This window comes from Labrus mixtus, chromosome 20 (genome assembly GCF_963584025.1).
Source record: "Labrus mixtus chromosome 20, fLabMix1.1, whole genome shotgun sequence".
NCBI classification, from domain to species: domain Eukaryota; kingdom Metazoa; phylum Chordata; class Actinopteri; order Labriformes; family Labridae; genus Labrus; species Labrus mixtus.
In genome coordinates this window covers 7,566,557-7,594,067 of record NC_083631.1, presented here as the reverse complement: position 1 = coordinate 7,594,067, position 27,511 = coordinate 7,566,557, and the positions used below count along the sequence as shown (strand labels likewise).

General features: G+C 42.2%; 1 protein-coding gene across 2 annotated transcripts in view; it reads left to right on the top strand.

Annotated features, from left to right (window-relative positions):
* LOC132954518 (Na(+)/H(+) exchange regulatory cofactor NHE-RF2) overlaps nt 1-27,282 on the top strand; it is a 36,219-nt gene extending 8,937 nt beyond the window's left edge. For both annotated transcript variants that reach the window (XM_061027086.1, XM_061027087.1), the window contains exons 4-7: nt 15,965-16,198; nt 23,488-23,641; nt 23,763-23,881; nt 24,015-27,282. In XM_061027086.1, coding sequence (XP_060883069.1) covers nt 15,965-16,198; nt 23,488-23,641; nt 23,763-23,881; nt 24,015-24,176 — 669 coding nt within the window. In that variant the 3' untranslated portion in view covers nt 24,177-27,282. The remainder of the gene's footprint in view (nt 1-15,964; nt 16,199-23,487; nt 23,642-23,762; nt 23,882-24,014) is intronic.
* Nucleotides 27,283-27,511: the final 229 nt, after the last annotated feature.

Genomic DNA, 27,511 nt, shown 5'->3' with positions numbered 1-27,511 from the left:
AACATAAATGAAGTTTTATTAGAATTTCACTGAGTAGAAAAGCTGGAGCCGAGACTTCTTGGACAGCCAGTTAGAACCATACACTTGACAGAAAGCCACGTCTTTAGTCAGATGTCCAAGTTTTTGATGAATAAATCTCATTCAAACACTTGACAAGCAGCAGTATCCCCTGATCACTCAAAGTGACCCACCCCTAAACTTTAAGGACAAGAATAATTAAAACAGATTGTATAAAAATGCATCCCCTGTAGACTTCTTGATCGATTAAGCAGCTGTAGACACCGATACCAGGCGGACATCATCATGATTTCTATTGTAGAAATAGATGTTCTAATGTGGGGTCTAATGAAGATTTATTTTGGCTTTTCCACACTTAGAGCCACAACTTGTGTTGTTTTTTTCTCAGCTTGGTCTCAGTTTGTTCCTCCATCTCTTTGCAGATGTTCTTCAGATGCTGACTGTCATGTCAGGGCAGACTGCTCTCACTAACTGTTTGTTCTTTAAATGTCCCCTCCTCGCTTTGTGATCATGTCTCCCCCGCTAATGAAAACAATGATCACCTCCAGCCATTTACTTCATAGCGATACGAGACGACTTTACGCTGCAGGTCAGAATCCTTGTCCTGTTCGCTGGCTTCTCATTATGAACAGGATAATAGGAAAAAGATGTTCCCCATGTCAGCTCTAATGTGACTGCACACAGAGCAGGAGTCGTCAGCACTTGAGCCTGCTCCATCATCTGTGTTTGATTTCTACCTGCAGACCAGACATTCTCTAAGAGGACACAAACTTCTTCTTCTTGTTGATTTGCCATCCCGATCTTTCCAAAGTCTGAAACTCTGATGTGCAAAGTGGAACCATTTAAAATGTTTAACCTCTATTTTACTCGAATACGAGTTAGGATGACTTGATGTTTAAGTGGCCGTTCATTTGTGAGTGTGTAATTCTTTTAGCTCACATCTGGATTTGGTGTTCATGGACCTCCCCCTCCTTTTGAATACCAACTGTGTTACATCAAGATGCAGGGGTCCCGATTGTGTGTGTGTGTGTGTGTGTGTGTGATAGTGAGAGAGTAAACCACATTCCTGGAGTAAAAAAAACCCTGGCCTGTAGGATGTGGAGGGGTCGGGAGTGCAGGCGAGGGCGTATGTCTGGGGAATTGAGGAACAGAGAGGAATTAGTAAGGTGGGTAATGTAGGAGGGACAAGAACAACTGAGTCTATTGAATTAAATCCATGTGTGAGAGAACGAGAGAGAGAGGGAGCACAGCTGTGTGTTTTCATGTAATATCTCCCCATGCAGAGCTGATAATACAATCTTAATGTTGTTTTTACCCCAGAGACGTTGACCCCCGACTGTGTCGCTGAAAATACACGAAAGCAAGTCTCTGTCTCTACGGGGAATCTATTTGTCACTGTGTCTGGGATTAAGATGCAGTGTTTGCTGAATTTTATACAAAATAATAAGGAGCATTTTATCCTTCTATCAAGCTTTATTGATCGGTAGACACAAAGAATAATTTAAATACTGGATCCTACTCAACTTAAAGGCTTTATATGTGATTTTTCAAGTATATCCTCTGAAAATAACTCTGTGAGTCATGACTGTCTACAATGGGTGTAACACCCGAGTCCCACTGTCTGTGATGCTTTACGAGTTTTCCGAGTCCTATCTTCAGTTTGTTTACATCGCCAGGACGGCCGGCTGACTCCTCCCCTCGTGTATAAAAGTTGTTTAATTGAGGGACTAGAGAAAAGAAGAATAACATACTGTACTCACTGTTTAACTGTGTTTCTAGATCACGCTCATTTCAGGTAAATTTACATGCAGTGTGAAGATACGAGCATAATAAAGATCGCTAGCATTAGCATGCTAACACAACAATGCAGCGTGAGTTGTTTTGGTTTCATGCTGGTGCTCAAGGGCGACATCTGCTGGATCAAAAAATCGTATATATAAAGCCTTTAATGTTCAGAACTATGAAGAGCTAGCTCAAAATTCAGTCCACACAGATTTAAATAAGCAAATTCATTCATGTTCAAAGTTCATCATTTGAAATTTGAATTTTTGTCATTTATTTTTTAGCTGAGTCAGTAGAGCCTCCTTTGCTTCCAACGTCATCGCTCACCAGCAGATATTTCACTAGAGTGGCAGAATGCTTCACCTCACTGTGGTGCTTTATGTTTTATACTGAATACTGCAGGCAGGTGTTGTAATCACACTAACAGAGACCAAGACCGAGACAAGACCAAGACAGTAAATATCAATGTTCTTTTAGAAAGGCGTGTTTTCCTTCTAATGAAAGTAATGAAGTGAAAGAATGTTATCGTTTTCGAGACAAGACTTAGACCACCAAAAATGTGGTCTCCAAACCAGTCTTGACACCAATACCGATTTAAAGTTTCAGGTTTTTTTTTTTTTTTTCAAAGCGCTCCGTGTTCCTGCACGCTTTGCAAGTTTCTTTGTCGATTTGTACGCGCAGCACTCAACCTCAGGTCCTGCAACAAAACTTTTCTAGCAGTCTGTTGATTCAGAGTGACGGTTTAAAGTCTTTCCCAGTCAGTAACTTCCAGTAAGTCTTAAATAAAAACTTGGCTTTTCTGTGACATTTCTCTCTGCAAAAGCACAGTTAATTTGTTTTGAAAAGTGCCACAGAAATAAAGTTTATTACTGCCCGAGCTGTAATCACGAGGCTGTAACACGTCTTTGTTGGACTCCTCCTTCTATTCAAAAGCTGTAAAATGTTTGTTATTTCAAGGCTTGACCCAAATCTTCAGCATTATTTATAGAGCGCACTACTTTTCACTTACTGGGTCAGAATATTGAAAAACAGTGCCGCATTCTCCTGCCATCTTTGAAACATCTGGATTGAATCTCACAGATCTGTTTGTGAAATCATAAAACTTGCATTTAGATGGTGAGGTCTAATCCATACTCGGGAAGAATACAGTATTCACTCCCTCCCTCTCTCTCTCTCTCTCTACAACTATTCTCTTAACCTCAGTGGAGCGTAGGTCTGCTGTACAGTATAAAGGCCGAGGAGTGATCGATGTGCAGCCCACACAGCAGCATCATCAAACAATACAAGAGCGAGAGAAAGAGAGAGGACAGCAGGAGGAAAACAAAGAGGGAGAGAGAGAGAGAGAGAGAAAAATGAGAAACTAACACTGTAAATACAAGAAACTCAAGAGGCTTCACCTCATTACTGCTGATCCACAAAACCCTGAAAGTATTGAAAGAGCTTCTCATATTGTTTGCACAACTTCATAGATGTATCCATAGAAGTGCTAATATTCTTGAAAGTCCATGTTCAGTCCCTTCACATGTTCACTGCAGCGTACGTTCCCACACAGATTACACGCAGTACTTGCACACACACAGACACACACACACTCAGGGGGGGCCTTGTGTCTAACATCCTTCAGGCTCACACATCAACATATTCGAAACTTTAGATCAAATTTGATTACAGCCAGGGGTCGAATAGATGAGATGATAAGAGAGGCTTTTCTATCCTTAGGGATCAACTGGGAATTTTGCAGATGCCAGAGTAAAAGTTGACAAGTGAGAGAAGGGAGGTTGTGTGTGTGTGTGTGTGTGTGTGTGTGTGTGTGTGTGGTAAGGTGAGGTTAGAGAGAGGATGTGTGGTGTAGCTGCAGACAGAAATTCCCTGTAATTGATTCATTCTGCTTAAGAAAGAAAGTTAGGGAGAGTAATTTATATCCATCTGCTGTCTGTTGCACACACACACACACACAGATAGAGCAACGTAACTCTAGCTGGGTGTCATTTTCTAGGCCTCCCCTTTGCACACAGAGCTTGTTTATGTCTCCGTGATGTCTTACATAGAGAATGTATTTGTAATATGTAATTAATTTTAAGAAACGTCTGTTTCCTCGAAACTGCACAAGATGAAGCACAGGTTTTTTATTGGTCCTTTCCAGCAGGTATCATAAAGACATTCAAACATTACAAAAAAAAAGCTATACATCTATTTGAGAGGCTAGAAGCAAAGAGGGTTTTTACATAAAAGATGACAGAAACTACTTCATGATTAACTGTTTCAACTCCACTCTCATAAACAGAGAAAATCTTCAGCACCATACGACTCCTCCGATCCCCCGCCTCTCCAGCAGCTCTCTCACTCTTACATCCTATCAATGGGACATGCAATATCTGCCACACACTGATAACAAGGGTGTGGACGGACACACACACACACACACACACACACACACACACACACACACACACACACACACACACACACACACACACACACACACACACACACACACACACACACACACACACACACACACACACACACACACACACACACACACACACACACACACACACACACACACACACACACACACACACACACACACACACACACACACACACACACAGTTCACTGTTGCACAAGAAACTTGCGCCGAGCTGCATGTGTGAACGAAAACGGCCCAATTCCTCACGATCACACTTTATCTGGAGCTTCTCCTGACAGCTCCCCTGGATTTTCACAGAAAAGTCAGAGTGAGCTGACGTGAGAACGCAGCAGGATAAAATCAGGAGAATTCACCTCAAGCGAGTGGGAGGGAGGGGGGTGGTAACGTTTAGTCCCTGTGATCAGTGCACGACCATAGACTGTTTATTTTTCTTTAATTAATTTTTTTATTGACATTTTCAGCAAGCATAATAGTAACAATAATCGCACTTGTGAATTTTTATGCAGAGGAACATTATTTGCATTGAAAGCAACAGACATTTAAAACAGAATGAAGACAAAAAAAACAAAAAAGGCTTTAAAGTCTTTATATGTGATTTTTCACACTTAAATGTAATAGAAATCAAGTATATCCTCTGAAAATAACTCTGTGAGTCATGACTGTCTACAATGGGTGTAACACCCGAGTCCCACTGTCTGTGATGTTTTCAGAGTTTTTCGAGTCATATCTTCAGTTTGTTTACATTGCCGGGACAGCGGCAATGTGGCTGAAGTATATATAATAAAAATTTAAAATACAAAAAAACAGATCATTTATATAGATGATCAATTACAGGTCAAACCGATTTAGAAAAAAAAAAACTGTACTGCAGTCTACAAGACTTTAACTGTGATTCTGTCAAACTACACATAGCATTTATAGAAAGCTAAATATTCTCATTATGGCGTCTTATAGTGGACTGTGCTGCTTTGTTTGCCACTTCAGCGTCTTTCTTTGTACGTCATGTCTGACCTCAGAAGACCCCCTCGCCCCTTCTTCTGTCTGACCGGGATACTTAGCTACTGTGAGGTGAGGTGCATGTGAGAACAACCAGATCAGGAGGATTTCAGGGGCAGCCGTTCATATGTGTAGAGGGAAAGTATGTATCAAAAATCCCACACACAAATGCAGTGAGGTTCACAAATGACAAACAGTTTGTAAATGCAGACTGAACAGTTTGTATATTTGTGGATTTCTATTAGATATATACAAAACTATAAATATTTGTGTGTGAATCAGAAATACATTTGTGAATCTTGTTTTTTTATTTGTGGATTTGTTTTACATTATATAGAATAAAATATATTTGGGTATCCTTCTGTGTGCATTTGTGAATATTGACACTGATCTAACTCCATAGGAAAGTATATTAAACATATTTAAATCCAACAATTGACAGGAAGGGATACGAACAGTGAAAAGCAGAATTTAAGTTTGGAATATCTGTGACACACATACACATGGCTGCAGAAGCCAGCTGAATTCATCTGCAGCCCACACAATTTAAACTGACATTTAAAATTCCAACGTGCAGAAATGTTGCATTCACTTCACGGCGATGGGAGTGTGTCGTCGTAACGAGCCACTCAAGAGACAGCAGAGCGGTGAGACCGAGTGGGAGGGTTTAAAGAATCAGTGCAGGAAAGACGAGATGTTAATACCATGACACACAGGCCGCAAGTCTGCAGAATAAACAGGAGATGAAGGAAGAATGGAGTGAGGACAGATAGTAAGAGACAGGTGGTGAAACCCCCCCCCCCTCCTTTCTTTCTCTCTCTTTAAATGCAAAGTGTCTTTAACCTCCTCATGATATGCTCAGACTGTGAAAACCAAACAGAAGGATATGTTGACATGCTGGATAAGAAACAGCTGATGAACAGTCACTGAGGGTCTAAAAGAGGGGTGACAGATCCCATGTGATCTGGACACTGTCTTCAGTTTTATCTTTCCCGTTTGTTTTCCACCCATCCCTCTCCTCCTGCGGTGACGAGCAGCTTCTTTAGCATGAATTATGTCCATGGAAATCCAACCAGCTGCATGCAGCAGGTTCTCATGGAAACTAAAGCTCTCGCTCTCTCAGAAAGGTCGTATCAGCGTGACATGTTGCCATCAGCGGATACAAGACTCACAAAAGCCTCATTATGGAAAACCAGCTGATTTTGTTCATGTTTAGTCTCAAACAGTGTTTCTATACCACGTTCTCAAAAAGGACATTCTTTAAAAATCCCTAGAGAAAGGCCCGACGAGGACTCACTGTGATGCAGCTCAATGTGTTGATCATAAAGACCGTAGTGGTTTCTGTTCCCTTTCATCAATTCCACTCACAGTTTGTCCACAGAGATCCACAGATGATCTGAGAGCAGTGAGAGATACAGAATATCAATCAATGAATATGAAACAAAAACACCAAAACAGAGTACGAGTTGTTGCACATGTTCTTTATATTTCTGTTTGGCCAGCAGAGCAACGAGTAGGGCTGCACGATGTTGGAAAAAAAACAACAGAAATTGCTTCATCTTTTCTTCCTGCGATACCTATTGTGATTTTTAAAAATACAGACAATTCAGAACCCTGCATGAAAGAACAGATTATCGGCCCTTTAAATGCCAGGGAATTCACATGATTCCCAGCAGTTTAAGGCATGGTTGGTAGTTTTTCGAAAACTAGCATGATTTTAAAAGTAGCATTCCCCTCAGTGCTCCGTCTACACCCCCCCCCCCCCCCCCCTCCACCCTGTGCTCCCTCGAAAGCTACGCCCCCTCACTTACATGCACGAGCACCGTTGCTCCAGAGGCGGACCTCAGATCATCGCTTTGAGTGTGGGCTCGTGCACGCGTTGGGTAGAGAGCGAGCAGGGAGACGGGAAGGCGTCTGATTGGTTCATCAGATTGGTACCTCGTGGCAGACATTGGTCAAAGTTTTTACAGGCTTACAAACTGCTACAGATGACAGATTTTCTTTGTTCCTTTTTCAGAGAACATGAGTTATTAACGAGATGACATACAGTAATTTAACACATATAAAAATGTGAGGATTAGCTCTGACTCTGTGCCTATCTCCCGCAATGTTTCACACAGTATAAGTGTTTGCAACAAGTCTCTCCTGAAGATAACATCCAAAACACTGTTTTTACCACTAAATGTTAATCTGATAGCAGCTTGAGCTGGACAGCGTGGGGCCAATGTCTGCTTCCAACAGGTCCAATGTGCACATGTTGAGTGAGCAATAGTTTATTCTTTAAATATTATAATTCCACTTTTTTTATTGTGTTTGTTGCGGACGTTCATATTTCATTATCGATATATCATTGCAATTTATTGTGCAGCCCAAAGCATCAAGTTTGTGGCTAACTCCTGAGCACACATGCAGCCATTTCATGACACAGCTAACTGTCTCTGTCTGAAGTTTTAATTGGGTCTGATTTGTCCGTCCATGTTGTTCTTGTGTATGTTGTCTGTCTGAGTGCTCCTGCTGCAAAACTAATTTCCCCTCTTGGGACAAAAAGAGAACCTGAATCAGCGAGTGTGTGTTTGAGGCGTTTCTAATTTTGTACAGCGCTTTCAAACACAGTAGGCGAGATTAACCTTTAAACCTTGAAGGAAAATATGACTTAAGACATTTACATTTTTGGACTACAAGTGGTGCAATGTTTGTTATTTTTGGCATTAAGGCTCGTAGTTTTGAGATAACACATGTTGTGCTTATGGAGTAAAATAAATCTCCTGTGTAAAACAGAAAGACTTCCTGACAGCGTCACTCTGGGTGTTTTGTTTTAGTCTGAAGTGGTGTCAGCGTGACAGCTTGTTTGTGCTAATTATTCAAACCAGTCAAGCTGCGGGCCTTCAAATCCATCACGATCTCATCTGTCCTCAGTGACAGTTTGGCCTCGAGCAACAGAACCCTTTAAGACGTGTTTGCACTCACAGGGGAGGAGAGGAGTTTTCCACTGGATTGCATGTTTCAGCCTACAGCTTTACAGTAAACCTGACATTTGAGTTTCAGGCCACTTGGAACAGGTGTGAACAATCGTCCACATTCATGCCTGCCTCATGCAACTATTCTTTTGAATGTTTCATTTTACATATTTAAAATACATTTAAAATCATCGTTGTTAGACTAGCAGTTCAACGCTGCTCGCTGCCTTCAATGTGACATATTGCACAGCCTGACTTCATATTTTCTCTCGTCTTAAATAGTGCAAAAGGGAGTTTTTTTTTAAACAGGTATATTCTAGAAAATTAACTTTGTACAGTGAACTGCTGACAGGAACAAAAAACAACACGAGGGAGGGAAAAAATACATCGCTGTCCGTGAAACAAAAATCAGAATTAACAAGGCAGAAAAAAACAACAACAACAGGAAGTGGAATAAACAGAAACCTTGAGATTCAGATTGCCACAGACAACAAAATAAATCTTCTCCATTGCGAGTTCCACTTTTCATCCTGAAGCTGTGGTGCAGATTTCTGGTGTTGAACTAGTTGTGATAACAGAGCTGACTTTTGTCCACACAGTTTCTGGTGAAAACTCACTCCATGACTCACACAGTGTTGTCAGTTTTCTGATCTGATCATGTTGCTCCTCAGAGGGGAGCGTTCCACCTTTAAGCTCCTCTCTCAGTTTCCCTCCTGATTGTTATGATCTAATGAAACACTTAAACAGCAGGAACCACGAGTAAGACACACTGCAGCAGACTTTTGTAAACACATCTCAGCAGGTCCAGTAGAGCAGAGCTGGACGCACAAACACACACAGATAGAGCAGTTACACAAAACGACAACACAGCAGAGAGGCAAAAAACTGACTGATCTCCAGTCAGTCCTCGTGCTCTCATGTTCTCCCCACTCGCTTTATTAAGTGCATCATCTGCCTCTCTGCTCTATTTCTCTTTATCATGTTCTTCTGTTGCTCACTAGTGTCTCTCATATTCATACGCTCCCTCGTTTTCATTTTCACAAGCTCCAAATCCCCCTCTGCCTTCCTCCAGCTGTCTGTCATTTCCTCTCTCTCTCTCTCGTTCCCTTCCCACTCCTCTCTCTCTCTCTTTCTCACCCTCAGTGAACTGGACCGATCTGCTCTTTTTCCTCCGTGATTGAGCAACACTGAGCGCAGCTGCATGTGGGGGCAAACACACACACAAACATACACACACACACACACACACACACACACGTGTACACACTCACAGTTTTAAAGGTAGGGCTGTAATGGCCAGAAAGTCTGAGGCTCAGCAATTTTACTTAATTTGGTAAATCCCCTTTAAATGAACTGCATGTGGGCTTTTGGTAAAAACGGATGAGTCATGCTGTCACGCACATGCAGGGCAATGTCAGGAAACATTACACAAAGAAACTCTAAAAAGATAAGACATGTTCATCCACCATGTGTTTGTGTCAGAGGACTGGCTTTACTGGTTTCACCGCTGTCTGCATGGTGACAACAATGACATCAACAAGAGTCCCACATGCAACTGTTGTTTGGTTTTTTTCAACATCAGCAACGCTTCCAGTCAGAGCTCCTTTAATAATCAGAATTTTTTGGCATCACATAAAAACCATGGCTTAAAATCTAGTGATGATAACTTGAATAAATTATTTATTAGATATATCACGTCATATTTTAAATATATTGTAACTGAGGACAGCTCTGATGAAAATTATTATTTTAATCTGTTGTATACCTCAGAAAAAACAGACTTGTATTCTCAGACTTGATTCACATTCTGCTGCGGCAGGCGTCGCTGTTCTGAGCCGTTTTAGACGCTGCTGAAGGTTTCTGGAAAATTCTCCGCAGAAAGTCCAACAGGAGAACAAGCTGTGGACTTGAAATCGAATTTTTCCAGCTTTAGAAACAGCATTTATAATAAACTTGGATACAGTTTCGAGGTTCATGGCAGAACTCTGGCTGAGTTGTGGAAAGCCATAAAAAAAATAAAAAAAATAAAAAAACGATATTAGTGCCATGGAAGAAAAACATGTGCTTTCAGTTTGACTGCAGAATCGACTTTCTCTGAGATGCTTTGACATGAGACTTCCCTGTCATCACTGTTTATATATATGCAATTTATGCCATATGTTGGGTCTCATGCATTGTACCCACAATAAACAAAAAAATAATAATAATAATACATTATCATACGCTTGCACTCTTAGCCGTGCCACAGAGTTTGCCATGTGTGCCATCAGTGAGCCAAACTCTTCGGGAAATACTTCTGACTCCTGAAAGGAAACTGGACCTCCTGATTTATTAGATTGGGGATATTAAGTTTACCATAATCCCCTATTAGAAGCATGCAAGTGAAAGCTCTGTTGACACACATGGCATCGTTGACTCACACACACACACACACACACACAGGATTTTAGGTCTCTTTGTAACGACTCAAAGACACACACATGAATGGATGCGTGCCCAGACACACTTCTTTGTGTTGTGTGCCCGCGCCAAGCCAATGATCCTTGGCTGTGAAAGGGTTAACAGCGGTCATGATCCATCCATCGCAGCAGGCCGGCGCTCAATTATTCAAGAGGCTGAGATCGAGTTTCATCGACTGCCAACGCCACTGCCAGCCGTCGCTTTTCAGAAGGAAATATACTCATAACACGTGTGTGTGTGTGTGCACAAATAGACTCACAAATGAAACATGTAAACTGGTGTGTCTTTATTTCCAGTCAAACAGCAGACTGCTCCCATTAAGAATCCTAAACTCACAAATACATGACGACAGACCACCACTGCAGGTTTAGTTTTTTCACTTGTGAGAAGAATCAGACAATAAAGTATGCGCAGGTTTTCCCCTCACTCCTCACCACACTGTTCAAACGAAGCCTCAACAAAAAAAAGGGGACTTTCCATAGACTGTAAATAAAAGTAGACAAAGCCTGAGTGACACACATTGGTTCCTGCAGGGGGGCTTTGGAGTCTCATTGATGGCGGACGCCATGCTGGAAATGCTGAGTCAGCCTAACTTTCAGTCGCCCTAACGACAGACTGAAGCCTGGCTCACACTGCAGGAGTTTTAATAAACGTCCTGATTTTAAATTCGAGTAGCAACACACACATCCGGAGAATCTTCTCCAAAATTTCAAACACGCTCACACTACAAGATATCGCAAAACGCATCACATACTGCAGGATTTCCTTAAGATTATCCTGCCCGACGAAGTAACGCAGTACCTCACGTTACCTCAAATCGGTCCAAAATCGGCCTGATTTTCCGGCAGTCTGAGCGAGGCTTAAGAGCTGGAGCTGAGGCGGATTTTAAGCCTCCTGACAAATCGCTACACCGCATCCGCCTGTCAATCAGATCAGACTCTGGTCTACCTGTGCATAACTCGTATCGTTCATAAAATCAAAACAGATTAGTTGTTAAAAAAATGGAATGGGGTGTGTATGTGACCTCCGGGTCTTCCACAGCCAGCCTCAAGCGCACTCTTGGGTTGCCGCTTGTTTCATTCACAACATAAAAGTGAATCTTAAAAGGCATAAAATAACAGTCAGTAGAGGCAGAACTTGAACAAGTCTGCATGAAGTCAGGGGGACAAGGACAATCTCCTGCTGTGAGGTGCACATCTGAAAGGCAGCTCCTGAAAAAAATCAGGTCCTGAATGTCCAGAAATGATCTAGAACATGTCCGGAGTTTAAGTCTGAAAGGGGTCTAAGAGAGCGGAGCGGGATTTTCCGGCACAACTTCACCAACTACCAAGCTGGGTGCATGAAGAGTGAAAGGCTAAGAGGTCAAAAAGAAACACTTTTAGTATGAACTCAACTTTATTAACAAATCACACCGACACGTTTTGGCTTGTGGCCTTCATCGGGGTCATGAGGGGCTAAGAGAGTAACATGATTTAACCCTTCATGATGCTACCAAACATGCAGCTCTAGCCTCTTTTAGCGTGACATCATCCATCATATGAGTGTTTATAAAACCTTTAAAATGAGTCAGAAGGAGATATTTAAGTTGGCAGCAGAATGTATGCACCAATGAGTTTAACATTAAGTTTTATCAGCTACATTATGAGTAGGTGACAGTTTTTATTTCCGCCCACAAAGATGAAAGCAGCTAGAAAGAAAAAGGGAAAAGTGAATATTTCATAGTTATGGAAAACAGAAATAAAGACACAGCGACTTTTAGTTACCTGCATAAAACGTGCAAATTTAGTCAAAGTTTTTCTGCAGTTCATTTTGAAATCTACAAAATATAGCGAAAGAAGTCACCTCTCATGAAATCAAAATGAGGTAAGACAACAAGCGGGTCAAACACAAGCGTGTAGACGGGTCTCTCCCCCACATGTACTCACAGACGGACAGAAACAAAGGCCGATTGTGACAAGAAGCTGAAGGAATTTATGGGATGGCACTTTGACAGCACATCCTCTCAGTGTGCCGCAGTCAGGAGGTCAATGTATGTGTGTGTGTGTGTGTGTGTGTGTGTGTGTGTGTGTGTGTGTGTGTGTGTGTGTGTGTGTTGGGGCGTCACACGCCATAATGTTCTGCTGTGGGTGTAAAATATTCCATATTGTATTTCCTGTATAGAAAAACCTGATTTATTGCAGATTTTTTTTCCATGGGAACATGTTTTGAGCAGGGTTGCGTTCATGGGCCTGGAAAAAAAACACGAACACTGTGTTTCCCTACCTCTTCTCCTCCCTTTGGGACTTTTGTTTTGTTTTTAAATGTCTGCTGCTCTGATAAGTGAGCGCTTTCCTGATGACAGGCTCGTGTGCTGACAAAGGGAAAAACATGACATCGATGTTTCTTTCTCTCGGTCGAGAACCATAAGGTTTTCAACACCCACTGTTCAAACAAACACGGGGGACCACATTTCATTTGATGGCCTCTCTGTTTTGGAGAGGTTGTGTGGTAACTCCAGGCCGTTACGACTGAAAGTACAAAAACTCTTTTGAACCAGGAGACTTCACAGATCGAGCGTCTTCACCAGAGGATACACGGCGCAGATTTAATCGCACAAAGTGAGCATGACAAAGGACAAACCAAAGATCAAAAAGGCCAAATGAAGGTGTTCAAAATGCACACAACAATGTAGAAAGGTGGTCAAGTGTTCCGATTTTCAGTGAAATATTCAACTAAACTCCTTCAGGAAAGAGAGAGCAATGTATTTGTGCAGCTTTTTGTAGTTAGAAACAAGAAATTACCAAATATTTGACTTGAAGTTTTGTTGCCGTGGTATCAAAACAGGATTCAAATCGTACCAAAGTCTAAAAACCTGTCATAGTTCGACCCCTGTAACATTAAGAAAAGAGACGGCACAGGCCCCACAGGGTGGTGAGTTCGGTTCAGACGGGCCTTCAAGAGGAATTCGGGGGTCAGATTGGCAAACGCCTGAGCCTCCCCCCACATAATGACTCCCAGCTGTGCCTCTCTCTCTCTGACACTGTAAACCCCTCTCCTCCCCATGGTCGCTAACTGGAAGCTCCTGTCATCTTGATTTTTCTCACAGCTCATGTCTCTCTGTGTTTATCTGTTGCATGCTCTTAACTCCACTGATTCATTCCTTGAACTCTTTTTCTCAATCCTCTCGCTGCATCTCATTTTCTGTCTCTCCCACGCGCTCGCTCTCACGCCTCGCTCGCTCCCTTTCTCCTCCTCTCTCTCTCTCTCTCTATTTCTGCAATCCCAGGATGCTAACACATTTGATTTTGGATATATTTTATTTTCTTCTCTCAAGTATCTCCCCCTGCTCCCCGCCCTAGGAACTTCCTCTGCAGCCTGGAGAAGGAGGATCTGGAGGGACTTACGGAGTCTTTTCTGTTTCTATCCTCCCTCTTCAGGGCGGGCAGACTAAGGCATTGCTTACCTAAAAAATGTAGCGCCTGAACTGGAAATATCGGTCGCTTTTTGTTATTTTTAACACTCTAGGGGGATAATTCAAGGCCCTGTTGTGGCTAAGATGGATGTTTGATAATCACAGAGGGAGTTAAAGGGGTGAAAGAATTCTGAAAATTAAACAAGATTTCTATCAAAATCATCTTTTTTTTTACATTCCTGTATTTGTCTGTCTCTCTCATTCTCTCTCTCTCTGCCCACATACTCCATATGTATTTTTAGCAGCCACAAGCTGGACCGCGATGTTAGCTTCACATATGCAGCGGAAACAGTAGACTCCTCACGTTGCATAATCTGCCTGCAGACCGGTCCCTGTGCACACAACATGTCACCCTGCATGCACACTCATATCTGGTCATGTGACACCCGCTCTACCTGTCTGTTACCTCGCAGAGAAAATCAGCTAAGGTTACAGAGCTGGCCATCATCCCTCCTCGCTGCACTTTTTCCCCCCTGGTGTGTGTAGGCGGAAAAATCAGAGTGATGGCATTGAAGAGCTGGAGGCACAATTATCCAGCTTCTATAAATGTCTTCATGCAGGCTGTTAGAAATGTCAGAGACAGGCTGCAAATGGACGCTTTCACTCGAGATTTGAGTGCACTGATTTAGGAAATGTGACTGAATGAAAGCTCGACATAAAAAGGACTAAAAGGAGAATAATTAAGTTACCAGCGATGGAAGAAGTGTGGTGATTCTTTATCTTTTTCATTCACAATGAAAAACATTTTGGACAGGACTTTTTGCATTAATTGCTTTCCATCCATAACTTTTTTTTGTGTGTGAAATCTACAGAAAGGTGTTTGTTTCTGAGATCTCAAAGTGAGTCAGCCGTGTGTTTAGTCACCTGCTGTGTTCACATGCTCAGCAGAGATCAGATAACACTCTGACTTCACCAACGCCTAAATGTTTGGCACCGTTTTAAGGTATGATAATACAACTTTTATTTATATAGCACCTTGTAAAACACAGGTTTACTAAGTGCTTTGACGTTCAGCAAAGCCAAAGAAACCAAACACAGAAGAACACAAACAACAGCAAGAATAGAGACGACGGCAAATAACAAAAATAGAGGTTAAACATTTGAAATGGCTCCACTTTGCAAATAAGGAGAAGAAATGTCAGCCTTTAGAAAATCAACATGGCAGAAGCATCAAGAAGAACTTTGCGTTTGTGTCATGTGTGTCTCCTTAAAGAAAGTCTGGTCTGCAGGTAGAAAATCACAAACAGATGATCACACAGGTTTAATATAAGTGCTGACAACTCCTGCGCTGTGTGCAGCTCCATGAGAGCTGACAGGGAACATCTTTTTCTTGGCATGTGCATGCGATTTTTAACGATTAATCATGCAGCCCTACTTTGTGGTAAGTTCACATGCATTGCTTGGATAGCCGACTGCTGCAACAACATTATATTTCCTACTTTGGGATCAACAGAGAACAGCTTTCCTCGCTTATATCCACCAAATGATCGACCAGTCTTTCAATTGTCTTGAGCATCCCACATGCATCTTCAATCTACTGCTGAGCTGAACAACCCTCATGCCTGTCATGTTGTTTTACGTCTTTGTGGTGAACACTAGATTTCTACTTTTATTGATTGATTTCATTTCTATATCAGTTCAGTTTTTTCTTCTTCACATTTAATCTTTATGAACAATGCCTAAAGTGTTAAAAGTACAACATGCAAAGCTGATAAAAAACACATCATTAGGTAGACTAATCATGTGCAGCTTTACAATGTGTGCTCGAGACGCTAATGAACAACTTGAATGAGCTCGAGCTCACACTGAGCAACAAGACAAAGGTTATTTTCTGCATGATTAAAAAAGTACTCACTTCTCTTCCAGGACGCTCCTGTCCAGGCCGAAGCGCTCTCCCAGTCCCAGCTTCATCCCCAGTCGCGGCCCAAAGTGGATCCGTCCGAGCTCGCCCCCCGGCTCTGCCACCTGGCTCGCACCGAGATGGGATACGGCTTCAACCTCCACAGTGACCGGTCCCGACCCGGACAGTACATCCGCTCCCTGGACCCGGGGTCACCGGCGGATCATGCGGGGCTCCAACCGCAGGACAGACTGGTGGAGGTAAGAATAACACACTATGTCAAAGGTCACAAAGTGTTACAGTTAGGCCTGCTGTATGTGTGTGATTGATAAGAAGATAATGGGATAAGAAGTTGTGAGAAGCTGTGAGGGGGCAGTAAATTATCTGGCACCAACAAAACAAAAAGAAGATGAATGAGGGTTTTCATGCATTCCTGCACTCGGCCGACACAGCAGCACTTGGCAGGTTGTTGAGGGGATGGTGAAAAATGAGGACAAACACTAATGAGGTGATTATTGATAAATGGTTCTGGGTTAATCTGGTGCACGTCAGAGAAGAGTCTGATCGAGTGGGTGGAGAAAACTCTCACCACCGCATTTTTGCCTCTGTGAAGAAGCATCACTCTTCTGTAGTGTCTGAACTCTTTGTACGAGTTTTTGTGCGCTGACCTCAAATGAATCAATAAATACACCTTTGTCTTCTTTTATTAAGAGTTGTACTTCATCTATATCACTGCCTCCCTTTCTTAGGAGCTGCTGCTGCTATTTAAACTCATGTATTCAGCTTTATTCTGAATGTAAAGTCGAAGGCTTCAGGAAAAGTTTGTGACAATTTGAAATGATGCACTCTTCTCCCACACCTGATTGAATACAGATGTGAGCCCCATCTCCAACATTATCACAGCTGTCATTAAAATGGCAGGAGTCACACTTGTGTCTGCTGTCAGGACACTCTTTTGAATGAAAACAGGACCAGAATGCCTGGACTCAATCTTCACTGAGAGTCAGGATGGAGAGAAGAGGCCGGTCATAGGGGAGGCACTTAAAAATCAGTTTGAGGGGGGAGGGAGGAGAGGAGGAATTGTGTTTATGTTTGCTGAGAGTTTTTCAAATCAATGAGAGAGAGAGAGAAAAGCAGCAGAGAGAAGATACATGGACCAAAAAGAGGAAAATAAGGCTGCAACTTTACAACAGTCCTACAAAGTCTAACAGTGAATTTATGAAGATATAGTTCATAGACTCCAATTTCTAAAAAGGAGGGGGGGGGGGTATAAGTGACAAGAGTTTGGGTATTTGGGTAACTGTTTCCCTGTTCAAAAAGTAAAAAAAATGACACCCTTGTAGTAATATTCATGCGAAGATATTCCTCCAGTGAGATAACTCACAACTCTCACCCTTCAGTCCCAAAACTTCTGACCTCATTAGCTGCACATCAGGGTTCAGAGCAGGCTCAACAGGACCCCCCCTAAAGGGTCCGATAGCAAAGTTAAACAGAGATCAGTCAGGATCACCTCAACATAAAGAAACATGCTCCAGATTTCTGCACATTTTGGGTACATTTCCCATCAGACTTGTTGATTAGATTTCATAAATCTGCTGGTTGTATTTGATGATGATTTGATTTAGAAAACGGATATGCAGAGACCTTAAAGATGCTTCACATGAAACTATACATCCCGGTTTACTGAACATGAACCTAAAGTATGAAAATGGAGTTTTAGGAAGAGAGTTGTCAACTAGCCTGCAGGATAAATTTAGCTCTCGCATATTTGTTTGTGAAACAAATATCTTAGCTTTGCTTTAAGGTCAAAAAAAAAAACTCACTTTAGTATAATTTCTGGTGAATCTAGTCAAACTACAAAAAGCTGTTTTATGGGAGGTCATGTGCAGAGAAAGCATTTCATGGCAGCAAAGCAGACACGTCTTGAAGCAAAGCTAGCTGTTTCCCCATTTTCTTGCCTTCATGCTAAGCTAAGACGGTCACACAGGCATTCAAAAACAAATGTAGAGGACCCAAGTGCAGACTCACCAAAATATTTAATCAAACACAAAAGCTTACTTTTTCCAGTTCAAAAGACAAATGCCAACAAAAGTCAGCGGAACAAATACATGAACGTTGAACAATGAACTGAAACAGAAGGGAAGAAACACAGAGAGACTAAATACAGGGGTCAATCAAACACAGGTGAGACTGACGAGATACAGGTGAGGACAGTCAGGCCAATTAAAAAAAAAGGAGGGAAACACAAAAAGGGAGGAAGTAAAACTAGACCAGAAACCTACAAAATAAAACAGGAAACACTAAAGACTAAACTCAGAAAATACACACAGGGAATAGACAAACATGAGGACAGGAAGTGACAAAATAAAACAGGAAATGACAACAAAATAAGGAATAAACAAATTAAACACGAGTGAATCATGACAAAGATAACCACTAATAAGCTATACGTTGTGGTCGTAATTTCTACTCTGTATTGATCGTAGTCCTGAACAACCTTATCTGATGGTTTAAACACTACCATTGAGTCCTTCATCAAATCCTCCAGTGCCTTCACTTCATCTCTCCGCATGTTTTTTCAAACGAGGCCCCTGAAGGAGTTTTTAAACTTCATATTGAAGTTAAAGTCTTGTCATCAGCAGCAGATGCAGAACATTTTCTGTGTGCTGAGTGCGTGTGGGAACATCCTGCTGCAGGTCACTGATGACAGGAACAGATGTCACATAGAGCTTCATTTGTCCATGGAGACACTCAATGAGGATCGCATTAACATGCTCTCAAACAAATGAAGATGAGGGGCCCTCGAGACTGTGTCAGGCCAAATGTATGTCAGTTAGAAGCAATTTTATTTGTTTGACTCGATGCATACATGAAGCAAAGTAAAGATGAGATGTCTGATAGTTCATCGTTTGATTACAGCTCAATTAACGAGCTTTTGAGTCACTTTTCAAGCCTTTACCAAGGTGGGAAATTACAAAACCACACAACACACAATATGATATGCTATTGTAAGAGATATTGTTGCTTTTATTTGTTGATATCATGGCAACCTGAATATATTTATAAAGAGGTCTTAAAGGCTTTATAAGTGATTTTTCAGACTTAAATGTAGAAATCAAGTATATCCTCTGAAAATAACTCTGTGAGTCATGACTGTCTACAATGAGTGTAACACCCGAGTCCCACTGTCTGTGATGCTTTCAGAGTTTTTTCCAAGTCCTATCTTCAGTTTGTTTACATCGTCAGGACGGCCGGCTGACTCCTCCCCTCGTGTATAAAAGTTGTTTAATTGAGGGACTAGAGAAAAGAAGAATAACATACTGTACTCACTGCTTAACTGTGTTTCTAGATCACGCTCATTTCAGGTAAATTTACATGCAGTGTGAAGATACGAGCGTAATAAAGATCGCTAGCATTAGCATGCTAACACAACAATGCAGCGCGAGTTGTTTTGGTTTCATGCTGGTGCTCAAGGGCGACATCTGCTGGATCAAAAAAATCGCATATAAAGCCTTTAAGTTACTTTTTAAAAGAGTCAACGGCGCCCAAAGGCAGAGCGTTCCAAAGTGTTGGAGGTACGACCTCAAAAGACTCTGTCGGTCTTCAGTCTGGAGTGTGGACCCACCAGCAAACCCTGATCAGAGGACCTGAGAGACCTGCTGGGAGTGTAAGGCCGTAGATGTTCTGTGAGGTAGGCTGGTCCATACAGGGCTTTAAAAATAGTCAAGAATCTTGATTTGAAATTAAGGGGAAGTCAGAATCAAAGTGATGTGTGACCATTTGGGGGACCTGGTTGATAGTCTGGCTGCAGCATGTTGAACTAGTTGTAAACGGTTGAAGGATGTTTTGATCAGGAAGCTGAAAAGTGAGTTGCAGTAATGCTAAATGTTAGACTTAACAACAGCCTGATAACTGTATCTCGGTTTTTTTTTTTAGTTCTGTTTGGACTGAAAATCTGAGCCTCTGATGACTAAGTTGGCTGCTTCATGTGTGTGTGTGTGTGTGTGTGTGTGTGTGTGTGTGTGTGTGTGTGTGTGTGTGTGTGTGTGTGATAGCTGTAACCGTCGATGCACCAAGACACCGCTTGTGTTATCTGTCAGCAGCTTGTTAGCGAGGCGAACAACCATGACAGATCTCCCTCTCCCGTTGTCTCTCAGTTTCTTTTTTTCTCTCACCACGCCCCATTAACCCTGGAGGTGGATCATCAGCAGCGGCGAGCGCTCAGCTTTGTGTGGATGTTTGGCAGAAGAGGCGGCAGTGAACGCCTCATCAGTCTGCCTGCTCTGACTGCATTCAAAACATTATATTCTGGACCTCTCACTTACTTCAGAGCGGCATCACAGGACGTACAAAACTGCATCACACTCACTCCTCTGTCATATCCGTTTACATGTCAGAGGCTGCTTTCATGACATCCCACTAATCAGCACGCACACTTAATCCATCCTTGTCCACCTTGTAGAAAACCTTTCAAAGCAAAACCTAGACCTTTTGTTTTTAACAAAGGATGTACATTTATGAACATAAAACTAGTGATAACACTCTTCGGTTTGTTGACTTCCTGTGTTTTATATTTTGCTTATACGCTTGTGAGTTTTTTTTGTTTTAAATGTTTGATTTTGGGCTTTTTGTTGATATAGCCAAAAATCTAAGAGAGAGAGAGAGTGGGAGAAGAGCCACAGGTCAGATTTGAACCCGGGCCACCCGCTTGGAGGACTAAACTGCCTCTGTACATGGGGCGCGCGCACCAACCACTACGCTAGCTGCACCCCCAGTGTGTTAACGAATCAAACTGTCATCAGCTTTAACTGAACACAGTCAAACCTTTCACTGTAAAGTTACAGAAATGCAAGTGAAGTCATTTTTACTGTTTCTTCTACTGTATTTTAGAGCTTAAATAAAATACTAGGGATTAATATCTAGTAAATTGATGTACTAATGTGGATTTACAAAATATTCTAGCCACATTTTGACAGTTCATTACTGTAAGTTATGTACAGAATGTACGCTGTAGATGAATCTTTGACGCGTTTCCTGTTTTTATTTTGCACAAATGAGAAAATGTGAGCATGCAAAGATGCTAAACTTGACTGCCTTTTGTTGCAAACATCATACCTGCTAAACATCCTTAAAGCAGCATTGAATCATCAGCATTTAGCTCAAAGCATGCAGATGTGGTCAGGCAGAGATACACGGGTAATCAATGTAGGGCCTTAAAAATATATTTGTTTGTGATTTAATTTGATTTAAGATTTCATTTGTGATATGCAGACTGTGCCGCTCACTCTTCCCACCAGGAGGAACATGATGAGCAGTTACGAGAGCGTTACATTTCAGAATGAGAAACAGGCCGTGCAGATGTTACATATCGGATAACAGGTTACAGCATCACCTGCAGGTTCAACGCAGGGCTCTGGTTTATGTCAACACCGACATTAAAAACACAAAGTGGAGACAGAGGGGTTAAAAGTCACACATGCGTCATCTTCACAGATGTGCAGACGCATCAGAAACAGTTTGTTTTGATCCAGCCAAGGCTCGTCTGCAGTTTCTCAAACAAAAAACACGTGTGTGTGCCATCGGGCTTCAGGTGGCCGTGACTTTGACGAAGCATGCACTTTTGTACACACAGGCGCACAAACGCACATACACACACACACACACAGTGTTAAAAGTTTCCCTGAGGATAAAGTCCCTCGAGGAATAAGCGTCTGCGCTGTCCGTACAGCTCGTTTTAATTAGCCCAGTGGGCAGAGCAGAGTGTATTGTCTCGTGTGGGACGGACTGTTAATGAAGGGCTGTGAAACGTGACACAACACCTGTTGTTTGGCCCAACACAAAGATGCTTGTTCTCTCTGTATCACACTGTCTGTCTGCGTCCTCGGCTGACTGATGATGTCTGTTTTTATTTATTCCTTATCTGTCTGTTATCAGTCCTGCAAGGAGAGGAGCGATCGTTTACTGAGAGAGAGAGAGAGAGAGAGAGAGAGAGAGAGGACGGTAGAGTCCTCTCTCTCTCTCTCTCTCTCTCTCTCTCTCTCTCTCTCTCTCTCTCTCGGTGCCATCAGTTTCGACCTTCAACATTCATTTGAAGCACTTTCTTATCACCTTCAAATAAGAGCAGAAGCCCCCTCACTGCGTCCCGTCCTGTCATAATAAGTGGTGAGTTTTAAACAAATTCCCCCTCAGGATGTGACACCTGAAACCCCGTCGAATAGCCGGAGCCCAGGAGAGCCATCAATAATAGATTGAGTACCAACACTAAGTTGGCGTGGTGCAGAGCGACCTGCCTCAGAGAAGCCCAGGTCTACACCAACACAGGCCTCCATGTGCACTCCGACTCCAGACCATCCAATATTTTCCGTTTTTGTTACGGGATTGTTGCAGCCCCTTTTTAAGTGTTTACAAGTTTTCCTTTAATATTGCAAATGAAATCTCTTAAAGCAACACGAACAGCTGTTACAGGAATGCATGATTCAAAACACGAGTTTAGTTTAGTGTTGAGTTCTGCAGAAGCTTTTAGTCACGTCAAACAGTGCAGGATCAGTGAGTTGATCCACAGCTCCACCTGCTGGACGAAGGAGGCTGCACCGGCTCTCTGGGAAAAGGAGTCTTAGGTGCGCTGCTCCTGCAGGATGATCTGAGTCTGGGGGAGCTGGTCTCTTTAAATCTTTTTTGAAGTAGATTGAAGGTGTTGGAGGACGATGCTTCAGGAAGTAGATGCTTTGAATAATGACTTTTCTGCTCTGTGACTCAGGACATGCTGATCTGTGTTTTATGTCTGTCACTTGTTTATTGTGCTGCTGCCCCTCTTGGCCAGGTGACAACAACAGATAAAAGTGAATTTCCAAGTTACCAGTCGACTGATGTGGAGAGGTTCTGGTTGTAAAAGTTCTGAAGTCTAGCAGAAATCTGAAATGAAATAGGACTCAGGACTCTGGGCTTGCTTGCTTGCTCACATTTTTTAGCCTGTTTGGGAGAAAATGGACAAAGTGAGTCACATTATTATTGCTTTTTTGCAATGTGGAGACATGCCTTAAGCTCTGTGACTAAGTGATGTCTGGCCTGAAGATTGTTTTGGCTGCAAATAAACTTCTTCACACACACACACACACACACTGGATCTAATTATGAAAGCTCTGTGGAAGTAGATGAGGTAGTTACCCCGAGGAAGCACAAACAGATCCATGCTTCTTTTTAGCACGTGTCTCAATAAGGGCACCAGAGCAAAATGTTTGTTTGTAACTGATGAACTCGTTGTGTGTTCTTGCTCTACATCTCATGTGTGCAGCTCAGTCAGAAAAATTCTAAAAATGAAATTTAATTTAGGTTAAATTTCAGCCTAAAGAAATCATTAAATGTATCTGACTAAATAAAGAATTAAATGCAGGTTTTATGTCCGCATGCAGGTCAGTGAAGGCATCATTCCTTTGTGTTTTGAAAAGCCTTTTTTAGCATGTTTCCAGAGATCTTTGGACACCAGCTGTGGCTGTCAGACGGCTTCTAACATTACTTTAGATAAACCCTGTTTCTGTTTCTGTTTTTGAAGGTAAACGGTGTGAACATCGAGGGCATGCGGCACGCGGAGGTGGTGGCCTTCATAAAGAAAGGTGGAGACGAGACCTGGCTGCTGGTGGTGGACCCCGACACAGACGACCACTTCAAGAGGAGGGGGGTCGTCCCTTCCGTCAGCCACATCAAGGGTAGGGATGCATTTACAAAAGACGCTGTGATACATGCTGATTTAAACTTTCATAAACGGATGCTTCACTTTCTTGTGATTTTAAAGAAAGTGCATGTTTTTTGTTTGTTTGTTTTTAACAGACTACGACGGTCCGTCCATATCCAACGGCTCCCCCAACCCTCAGATGAACGGCAGCTCCACCACGCAGTCCATGCGGTCGACGCGCTCCGACCTGAGCAGCCAGGGAAACAGCACACAGGTGGGTGGTGACAGAGATCATGCATTCAGCTGTTTTCACATCACAGTCTGTCCTCTCAACCTTTCTGTCCGTCTCTATCTCTCTCCCCCCCCCTCCCCCCCCCCCCCCCCCCCCCCCCCCCCCCCCCCCCCAGCTGGCGGATGAGGAGGGCAACCGGCTGGACCCGTTTGCCGAGATGGGTCTGAGTCTGAGCGCGACGGCAGCAGAGGAGAAGATGAAGGTCCACTCCAAAGAAAAGAGGAAGGCGCCGCAGATGGACTGGATGAAGAAGTACGAGCTCTTCAGCAACTTTTAGGTCGTTCCTCTTTAACGACAGAGACGGGAGCTCGCCGCAGCCCTCTGCGTGGAATGCGATTGTGTCTGGAAGGACGTCCCGCTTACTTACACAAATCAGAAACAGAACAACAGAGGATGTTGACAAATGGAAAAAAAGAAGTTGTTGGATGGATTTAACTTTTTAAAACCGCTGCAGAGAACCAGCTGCTTCTCCCTCTTCAAAGTGATTACAGATTGCGATATTCAAACTCTTTTCACTGGAGAGAGCATCTTCTATCAAACGGGAGTGTTGCAAATATATTTTTCACATATTCTCCTAAATCTGCATCACTTTATATGATCCTCCCATCCTCCCACGCTGCAAGAGACCGGTTTCTAACAAATGAAGGAGACGTGTATTTTTATATGAAAAAAGGATGAATAACAAACAGAAGCCCGTCATCATCATGTACTGCGTTTTTTTCAGAGTCATATGGACACTGTGACATTAATGATTGTGGACATGGTGGGGGTCAGACGATCACTGTGAAGGAGGAGAGACAATCCAGCACACACGCAGAGGACAGAGCGCCATGTGGACTGTCCCTTTAAAATGTATAACACATGCTTTTTTTTTTTTTTTTTACTCTCGTATAGAGTTAATGAACTGATTATCAGATACGCCTTTACTTTACTCAACAATACTTCATGTTACATGTTATTTAGAACTCGTTTGTATGACGTGTGTCACCACTAACCTCTTCTCCAGAAGTGCTCCAGAACGAAGGGAAGCACCACTAACTCTACGTCTTCATACAGTAAAAAAAAGAATGTAGAAGAAAGGAAGATTTCTCAGGACAAACGAGTGTGTTATGTGGAGACGGCTTCATGTGTTCTATAAAGGGTTAACCGCACCACAAATAGAGGCCACACTTGTCCTGAAAGTGAACAGAGTGGATGTTAAAGGGGACATATTATGAAACATCTATTTTGACAGTGTTTTTCAACATATATTTGGGTAACCTGAGTGTCTACAGACCAAGAAAATGTGAAATAAACCCATCCAGTCCTTTTGTTTGTGGTCTGCATAAGTCTTACAACACAGAGAAAAATGCTCCGTTTCAAATGTGCTCTCCTTGTGATGTCACAGTGGGATTCTGGTGAAAAAAAAATCCCCTCCTCTCCCCTGGTATCTCCACCCATGGACTCCACCTCCAGCCTAGAGCAAAACTTTTTGTGCAGGTCCGCCATTTTTATTCTCGCTAGTGAAGGAGTGATGTCTACTGGGAAAACTCAGGGGGGGGGGGGGGGGGGGGTCATTGCATTTAAAGAGACACACACACCAAAACGGAGTGTTCTGAGAGAGCTGGTTTATACAGGGTCACAAACCTCCTCTGGTGCTTGATTCATGGTATATTTGGACCAAAGCACAGCACAGATGTTTCATTTAGACCACAGGGGACTGTTTGAAAAGGTGGAGAAGGGGGATGATATGTCCTCTTTAAATCAGCTGTTAGGTTGACACTGAGTCCGACTGAGACTCAGTTAGGAAGAGAAACTTCATGTCACTTTGCTTTCATCGTCTCAAACGTATTACATCTTGTTGTGGCTCGCTACATTATATGAAAGTTAATTACAGTTTTTAAATGTAACAATAGTTTGGCATAAAACTTCCTGTAAATCTACAATTTGTGACGTCTACATTCATCTGACTGAACAAGCAAGATGTGAATCGAGCTTTTGAGGTGCTAGAAGGAAGATTTGTTTTTATTTGAAGAAATTATTTTTGGCCGTTGTGCCGTCACTCGATGGTTAGGCAGAAGAGAGACAGAGAAGATGTCTGTGAGAGGATGATGTTCAGCAAAGGACCTCAGAGTCTGAATTGAACTGGGCTGCTGTGATTGGTGAGCCAGGTGAGCTACTGTCCTACCTGAGAATGTATTTGGAAGTGGTTTGAGAGCAAAGTGTGGAAAGAAAAGTAAAAATCTGAAAGAGTATGCAATCTTTTCAAAATGCAATCCGACTTCAAATGTTTATTTTTTTGTTTATTTTTTTTATTCCAAGTGAAATAAAAGTGATTCAAATGTATTACTGCAAAAAAGAAAACATGCCTGCAAAAAAAATCATGTTTGCAATTAAAACTGCTTTGTTAGCATTTCCCCCAAAATGTAATTTGAAATCCAGAAGTTTTGTTTTCGACAGAAATTAAAGTTTGCACCATTTCTTCATCTACTTTGACCACATTGAGCGACTAGTCATCCACCTTTTTTCTATACTTTCCTACTCTTCTATCCAGCTCCAAAGACGGTGAATTTTGCAGAGGTATCACTCTGATCAAAACAGACCGTAAAGGACATGTCCTACATCTTTAGACACAAATCCAAAACCGAGAGATTCAGCTCAACTGCAAGAAAAATCCAAACATATTTTATTTAAATTGCAGGAGCATTTTTTTAATCGCAGTATTAATATATTACTGTCAAATGATTTTTTTTGCTTGCATTTTCGAGAGTTTGGCTCTCAAACCTTTTTGAGTTTGATAGTTTTCATTTTTACCACCCAGACATCAGAATCACACAGAGATCTGCTCGTTTAACTTTTTAACCAGAAAACCATAAACAAAATGTTGTGTTATTAATAAATGTAACGATGACCAGGAAGGAAAGCGCGAAGGCTCATTGGTGCAACAAGCATATTTGCAGCTATGGTTATCAAAGTGGGACTGATACGATGTGATCAGAGAAGGTGCAGGAGGAGGAGGAGGAGGAGGTCAGAGACGCTCTGGAGGATCTATGAGAGGAGACAGAGGGAGCCATGGAGCTAACTGAGGATTATTACACATACAGAGACAGCGGCCACACATTCAGAGCACAATGTGTGTGTGTGTCTGTGTGTGCAGAGAAGGTGTACACACAGCAATAAAGCAATGTAAAAAATGGGATCGTCATAAGTGAGTCTGCACTCAGTCAGAGAAATGTCAGTCGTCCTCTTCGTTGTTATTCTGTCTTTTTTGTACTCTCCCTGACTCTGTATTTTCGCACAGTACAAACTCTGTTACCATGTCTGATGTATATACAGTTATATCATACAGAATATATGGAAGGTTGCATATTTTTCAATAAAGTGTGACGGCATTTTTTGGAATATATATGAATCTGTTTTTGTCTTTTGTTTCCTGTTCTAGCGTGGTTTTCCATCGCAGCGATCAGGTCCACAGTTTTTTTTTTCTCGACCTTTTCTCTCTCGCTCTCTCTCTTCTCCTCTCTCATCCCGTCTCTGTTTTTCAGGATTATGTCGGCGATCAGTTTCAGTTTGAGCCCGTTCTCAGGATTCTCCACCGGCCAGCTGCTGCTTTCAGACACACAAAAGGTCAAA